Here is an 8,004-nt window from a genome sequence, read left to right as displayed (position 1 = left end):
CCTTTAATATTATTCCTTTTGCAGCTGGGAAGTACTTTAATCAAACACAAGCAGTTGAAATGGTTTTTCATCCATATGCTAGAAAATCTCACATTGCTGTTAATCATGAATAAAATGGCTATTAAATGTAGAATTTTTCTGGTTTTCTTCAGTATAAAATACAATAATGTTAATTCCCCAAAACAACTTGATTTCAAGTGGTTAAACTGTGGGCATGTTGGGACATAATGCTAAAGTACAATTAGAACTATGTAATAAAGACTAGGGTAGTAGTCTCCCTCTGGGCATGTGTGTTTTCCCCTCTCTGGAAAAAGTAATTTGGATGTTTTTCATTTCTCTTAAATGTGGCTTGTTCTTGTATATGAAATTGTAATTGTAATTTACAAGTAACTGGCTTGTTACCAAAGAAACCAATTCCAGTCTGTGGTGAAAAAAGAGTGTAAGCTATGAACCATGGTTTGGACAAAATACTATGCTGTCTTTAAGGGAAAACAAAAGCTTCCTGCCACCACAGTTGCATCCAAAGATAAGGGATTGCACAAACCTGACAGGAAGATAGATTAACTCAAATAACATTAAATCAGTATGACATGCCACTATCTATCACACAGTTTAGTATTTTCAAAACAATTTTATGGACTGGAGTGTATTTCACTTTTTTTAATGCCAGAATACAGTCCTCAAATGCAAATTCTTTGATGTGAAACAATTGAGAAAACATATCGCCAAGCAAGAACTCAATTTTGGAAGAAAAAAATCTGACAATTCTTTACAAAAGGAATGCAGTTACCTTTCAGTTAATCTGAAAGAATTAAAGTAAGTTTTGATACACAGAAAACAAGGATGCAATTTCATAGTAGCAGCGTTGTGCCTTATAGACCTAAGGAGGAAGTGTAGAAAAAAAGTGATCACTACTTCCGTTCTTTCATGATTAACAGCCATCTTAGTTTGGCTGCGGTGGTGTAACCTGAATATCTGGAAGGATTGATGATCTTCTTTGAGAAGCTGATTCTGACACAGGTGCCTGCTGAGTGATGAAAGCATAGACAGGGATAGTACCATCAGTGCTGTAATGGAAAAATCAGTCAGAAAATTACTTAAACATGTATGTTTATTTAGATAAGCCAAACCGTTTTACTCTGAATTTTATATCTACCATCCCACTTGTGTTCAAAATTATGACAGCAGTTCAATCCATTATCATATTTAGAGCATAGCTTCTAATGCACACCTGAGGAAGTTCCTCCTTATGAGTGAACTTCACAATACTGCTTATTGGAAATGCCTCTGTTGTGTTATATTCTTTCTCATTGTGATCTTAAGAGAGTGAATCATAGCCTTGTTGATAAAATCTGCTAGGGCTCAGCATTAGCTAACCATTAACTAATATGTAATTATTTGAACTAAAATGTTATTGAAAGTTTAGGTAATATGGTGCTAATAGATTGTTTCAATTATAACTACTCCTTAACAGGAACATTGTTTAAATATAGATGTATTTGTACTGAGAAATAATTTGTAGTGTTACTATTCTAACATTTGTTTCCTTCAGTAAGACATGCAATGATTGAAACCAACTTCAGTTCTTCTCCCTTACATTCAGAGCATGCCACAATGACAGACTGGCTTTTTATTTAATCCAAAAACAATAGCAAGTATATTTCTATACCGTTTATCAGTGCATTTAAGCACTCCCTAGGTGGTTTACAATGTGTAAGCTAATTGCCCATAAGAAGCTAGGTACTAATTTTAGCAACCTTGGAAGGATGTCAGTCTGCATAGACCCAGAGCCCTTGGCTGGTACTGAACTCACAACTTTGTGGTTTGTGAATGAGTGGTTGCAGTACAGGCATTTTAACCACTGTGCCACCAGGTCTTTTAAAACTGACAGCTCCTGGAAAACTCAAGTATGTAAGAAAATGTCCAACAGGCACAGAACCTATATCTAAATATGCATTTTCCTTGGTTTTATTTGCCTCTTCTTTTGACAGTTTTTTCAAGAGACTTTGTACTAGCACCTGATTATTTGGGGTACATAGTCTCCTACAAGGAAGAGGAGCTATCTCTGCTTAACTATACACATATAAATAAGCAAATCTATTTTAATGGAATCATGAAACCAACACTTAAGAGATGTGCTGATCCATATAATAAGTCTCAAGCTAAGACTGATGAGTATACCATAGCACTTACAGCATGAAAATTTACTTTATATATCACAGTAAACATAGTTTCTGCTACTACAACTAAAATGATACAGCAGTTGCATGAGACATTCTGTACAATTGCCACATTATGACTATCAAACAAGATCAAGGCTGCTGTTATGGGTACCTTAACATACCCTAAGAGCAAATCACATATCCTCTTGAAGGACTACTAGGGGTTAAATGCAACATGGGTAGATCATTTGCTGATGGCAAACCTGAATATCAAAGAAGATAATACTCCACCTTCTAGTTAACTAGTGGTAATGGCACTAGTCCTGTTCTAGTAATGGTAGAATGTTAACTCTACAAACATAGCTGTTGAAAAATGTCTAGGGTTACCCCGAGCTGTATAAGAATTAATGGAAAAGTAAAATGACCTTAGTCAAATTATACTCTTTCAACCCAAGAGGAAGGCAATGGCAAACCTCTGAGTAAACCTCATGCGAGGGTTGCCATATGTCCGAGTCAACCTGAAGGCATATAACAGTAACACTAAAAGTAGAATGCAAGCAGCTTATTAGCTAACAAAATTCTCTCCTAATGGAAAAGACATTTGAGCATGTTGCAGTAGTAGTAAAATACATTGTTTCTAAAAGTATTTAAAAAAGGAGGTAGTAGGAGTGATTAGCCTCAGTACTGTTTCTACCTAACAACAGGGCTAGAGAACTCAACACTTTGAAGACACCTGCATTTTTAGTAACAGCCTACCTTATATTAATTGTGAGAAAACATTTTTGCTACAACAAAGCAAACATTTTTATTTTATTTTGGTAGCCTCCTGTGCCCTCTGCCCAATCATAGTTTACAGCTAATCTTCCTCTGTTTATTCTCCCTTTCTTTCACTCCTTAGTTTTTTCTCTGCATAACCATCTGCTAACCCCATTGACTGTTTCTATTACCTCTTTTTCTCCCTGCATCTTACAACACACTTCTCTATCTGTTAAGGGTGCTTCAACTTTTTTCACATCTCCATCTCTCAGTTCCCCCGGCCTTCAAATTTTGCTTTTTTCCTGAAGTATGGGAGAAAATCCTGCATGCTGGGTCTGGCTCCTCCCTTACTCTTCACTGGCAAAGCTTCAACCTGTAAATCAACCTTTTCACCCTAAGAATCATAGTTGGAAGAAACCACAAGTGCAACTCCCTGCCATGCAGGAACCCACAATCAAAGCATCCCTGACAGATGACCATCCAGCCTCTGTTTAAAAACCACCAAAGAAGGAGGCTCCACCATACTCAGAGAGTGTGTTCCACTTTTGAACAGCTCGTACTGTCAGGAAGTTCCTTCCAATGTTTAGGTGGAATCTCTTTTCTTGTAGCTTGCATCCATTGCTCTGGGTCCTATTCTCTGGAGCAGCAGAAAACTAGCTTGCTCCATTCCAGTCTCACCTTCCTAGTTTTATCCCTCCTCAGCTCAGCACAGCACAGCACAGCACAGCACAGGGCTTTTAGTGCTCTGACTAAAGCTTGAGATTGGATCAGGATCACTGGCTGAACATCATCATCATCATCATCACATTATTATTACTGTAAATACTCATGTATAAGTCTATAAATTTAGGTAAAAATTTTGACCCAAAAAACCTGAGTCAATTTATCCATAGGTCAATGTAGGTAATGTACTTTATCTATTATTTTTTAAAAAGGAACCATTCCTTGGTGAAAGGCAAGAGCATAATCTGTCCTGGAAGCACTGACACCCACCCCCCCCCATCTCTCATCCATCCAACCTTTAGTATGAGCACAAACAGTTATGCCTGCTGGAATTTTGTTGTTTGGCATTGTTTTTCTTTGCTTTGTTCTTTACATCCTTTGTTACATGGCCCTAAGTTTTTCCATCGACTTATCCACAGGTCATATCAAAATCCATCATTTTGGCCCCAAAATCTGCCCTCGGCTTATACATTAGGTTGACTTGTAGTTAAGTATATACGGATAATTATTATTATTGAAAATCTTTCTTGTATAGGGACACAAGGCGGCTAACAAAATAAAAACAGGAAATATTTTTTTTAAAATATGAAGCGTTAAAATGTAAATTCAAAGTTTAAAAAATTCTAAAAAAAGTTGAAAGCATTACCCATTAAAACTTAAAATATATTCAAAACTCTGTACAAACCTTACACAGCATTTAAAGCCCAACCCTTGTCAGTTTGAGAAAACCTGGCAGCATAAGAATATTTTTATCTGCCACTGATAGCAGAGCAGGCATCAGGGGAACCTGGCCTCTCTACAGAGGGAGCACCAGAGCCTGGGAGCAGCCACTGAGAAAGCTCTCTCTCTTGTTCCCACCAAATGAGCCTTAGAGGGTGGTGAGACAGAGAGAAGGGGCTCCCAGTGCTCTAGTGGGCTCATAAGGGGAGATAGAGTCATTCAAATAACCTGTACTCAAACCGTGCAGGATTTTATAGGGCAGAATCAGCACTTTGAATTGTGCCTGGAAACAGATCAGCAGCCAATGGAGCTGTTGCAACAAGGAGGTTGTGTAATCTCTGTTGCCGGCCTCAGTTAACAACCTGGCTACAGCTCTTTGGACCAAATGAAGTTTCTAATTGCTTTTCAAAGGCAGCCCTATATAGTGCACATTACAGTAATCCAAGCAGGATGTAACCAAAGCAGTTATCACTGTGGCCAGATCTGTTTTCTCCAGGAATGGACACGGTGCACTAATTTTTACTGTGCAAAAGGACTCCTGGTCACTGCTGATAACTGGGCCTCAAGGCTCAGGTTGAATCCAGGAGCACCCCCAAACTGTGAACCTGTGTTTTTATGGGGAGTGTAACCGCATCTAACACAGGCTGAATCCCTATTCCTGGATCTGTCTTTCAACTGACCAGGAGCACCTCTGTCTTGTCTAGATTAAGCTTCAATTTATTTGCCCCCATCTAGTCCCCACATTATCTGAATGTGGAGAAGCAGCAGTTAGTCCAAAATGGTGGACAGGTTAAGTGCCACATGAAAAAGTGCCAAAATGTTTGTAAGCCTAGTGTCTGTGGGCTGACTGGCTTGAACTTTAACTCGTAATGCTGATTGACTGGGCAGTATGAGTCTGGACCAGGAAGAATGGGCCCTGGACACTCTGGTGTTTCAAAAAATAGCCCAAATGTTTGGCTTTCCTTGGGAAGACCTTTCTATTTCTTCAAACAGTCACAAACAGCCTCGGTTTATATTGAGATTTTGGATGGAGGAGGCATTGGCCTTCGATACTCTCACAGTAACTTGGCTGAGGGTGTTGTGTAAAAATCTTTCCTCTGGCAGTGATATTATTCAAGGTGTTACAAAAAATTAAGATGGAGATAGCAGAGGTGATTTTGATAGCACCAAGATAGCATCATTGGCCTTGTTTTCCAAAATTGGTTCATGCAGGTTCAGGAGAGATGGCCTCTTCCACTATGCCAAACCTGCTCAATATCAATAACAATAGCATGTACATTTCTATACTGCTTATCAGTGAACTCAGCACTCTCTAAACAGTTTACAGTCTGTAAGCTAATTGCCCCCAACAAGCTGAATACTCATTTTACCAATCTACGAAAGGATGAAAGGATGAGTCAACCTTGGAGCCCTCTGGGATTGAACTCATAACCTTGTGGCTGCAGTACTGGCATTTAACCACTGTGCCGTCAGTCAAAAAGTCTATTACATCCTGACTCAAGCAGGTTACAGTTACACACCTGGAGGAAAAGCTAGTTGCTGAAGGCTATGATGATGATCTTACATAGACCATGTTTTTAGATAGAAGGTCTTCCATTAAGTGCTTGTACAAACCTCCTTGGAGATGGTGTAGAGGGGTGCATCCTGAATCAGCCTTGGTGGGTCAATCTTGGCCTTTCTACAGGTGGGTTTGAACCATGGGCTTATTTTGTGTAGCTATTAAATCAGCACACTGAGTCTCTGAGTTGAAGGTTCTGACAACAGTGCTTGAGGAGTTGTGTATTTTTAACAAGGATTCTGTTGTTCCTTTGTCCCTAATGTTAACACTATGTTCCATCGATCTCAGAAGATCATTTTTCCATCTTTTTGTCCATATCCCAGAGCATCACAAGAGAAAGAGTGGCACAGGGTAGCTGTGCACAGGGCTCTTAAGTTCCACTTAGAACTAAGGAGTTTTACAAATTGTATTGTCTCTTTCCATCTTGTCTTGTTGGCTGAAGCTATTCACTGAATTAGCTTATAGTCATACTTGTGTACAGGTTCAAGGAGGAATTCAGATACACTCCACTCACAGTGCTGCTGTTTCTGTAGCCTTGTGTATGGTTGCTTCTTAATTAGAGATTAGTAGGGCAGCCACTTGGGCTTCCCTGTCCTCTTTTGTCAGACACTCGAATAGACAATTTTCTTCTGTGGACACGTCTCTGGAAGACATTTTCTGCAACAGATTGTATCACTGTGATTTGAAAGTTGCTCTCCCAGATTACTGGGAGTTGCTCTCCCAGATTACAGGTCCCAACGTGAAAGATTGCTTCCACACACTGCTGGAAAACAGAACATTGGTACTAAATGGAACATTGGTACTCACCAGGAAGGTTCCTTTTCTGCAGTTGCAGGGAGGGAATCCTTCTCTCTCCACAACTTCCCAGCCTGGTTGGTGGAGGTCTTGTTTGTTTTTAGCTGCTGGCAGTATGTTTTTTGCTGTCCATAGCTTTATCATACTGTCATTGGGAAGGCAGAATTGGCCCTCTCCTTTAGGGTGGTAAAACTGATTGATGGGTTGAAACACTGCCTGTGAAGCATGAGAAAGAAGCCATGCCCAGCTTGAAGGATTCTTTTCCCACAATTGCAGAAAAAGAATCTTCATGTTGAGCCCCAATGTTCATTTTTGCTTTGTGTCTCTTTTCTTCCCCTACTAAGTTTGCTAGCAAGCTGTCCCATAAATTCATATAGTAAAGTGATCATCTCAGAAGTAGGTGAAACATTCCAGCACCAAGTGGGGGAAAAATAGTGTCTGCCCTATTCACACTCCTCAGAGTGAGGAGTGCAACTATAATGATGCAGGCATTTCCCCAAGTTTGCCTTCACTTTGAACTTAGGCCTTATTACATGATGTGACAAAATGAAAGCTGATGGGAGTATGGATGTTCCCATGTTAGGAACCATATACAACCATAGATCTAAACAGATTTACAGTATTTTCAATTCGCCCAGGAATTATTATTTCCACATAGATATTAATAATCAAGATTCTGAACAAAAGAAAATAACAAGTTGTACTTTAGAAGTGTTTCTCACCTTACTGTTACTCAAATACTGCTAAAAACAAAAGAGAACTATCCATGTAATCTCTTACCCAGCTTTTGTTTCTTCAAAATTAAAGTTAGATGGTGTTATAGGAACCAAAGCTTGACTGTGTTTCCTATGAAACAAAAACAGTGGGGAAAATGCTCAGTTAGTGGGTCGTTATACTATTACAGGTTGAGTATCCCTTATCCAAAAGCCTGGCATGCTCTAAAATCCTGAACTTTTTTCATGGGTGTCTGAGACAGTGACACATTTGCTTTGCTTTGGTTCAATGTACACAAACTTTGTTTTATGCAAATACACACACACACACACACACACACATATATACATACATACATATTGTAGTTAATTACCTTTAGGCTATGTGTATAAGGTGTATATGAAACATAAATGAATTTAATGTTTAGATTTGGGTCCCATCTCCAAAATACCTCATTATGTATATGCAAATATTCCAAAATCCAAAAACATCCAAAATCCAAAACATTTCTTGGTGCCCAGCATTTTGGATAAGGGATCCTCAACCTGTATGCTACTATTACAGTCCCATCTTCAC

General features: G+C 39.0%; 1 protein-coding gene across 3 annotated transcripts in view; it reads right to left on the bottom strand.

The window, feature by feature from the left end:
- Positions 1 to 342: 342 nt before the first annotated feature.
- The window catches only part of BBOF1 (basal body orientation factor 1), a 30,829-nt gene continuing 23,167 nt past the window's right edge, over positions 343 to 8,004 (bottom strand). For 2 of the 3 annotated variants that reach the window (XM_089522180.1, XM_089522182.1), the window contains exons 10-11: positions 7,495 to 7,560; positions 343 to 1,067 (exon numbers count right to left, since the gene is read on the bottom strand). In XM_089522180.1, the coding sequence (XP_089378306.1) occupies positions 944 to 1,067; positions 7,495 to 7,560 (190 nt within the window). In that variant the 3' untranslated portion in view covers positions 343 to 943. Of the gene's footprint in view, positions 1,068 to 6,781; positions 6,931 to 7,494; positions 7,561 to 8,004 lie in introns of those variants that run through there. The other variant, XM_089522183.1, reaches the window with a different exon arrangement.

This window comes from Sceloporus occidentalis, unplaced genomic scaffold (genome assembly GCF_023333645.1).
Source record: "Sceloporus occidentalis isolate IW3139 unplaced genomic scaffold, rSceOcc1.0.p SCAF_4, whole genome shotgun sequence".
NCBI lineage: Eukaryota > Metazoa > Chordata > Lepidosauria > Squamata > Phrynosomatidae > Sceloporus > Sceloporus occidentalis.
The sequence above is the reverse complement of the archived record's forward strand: the minus strand, read 5'-3'. Positions and strand labels throughout refer to the sequence as shown.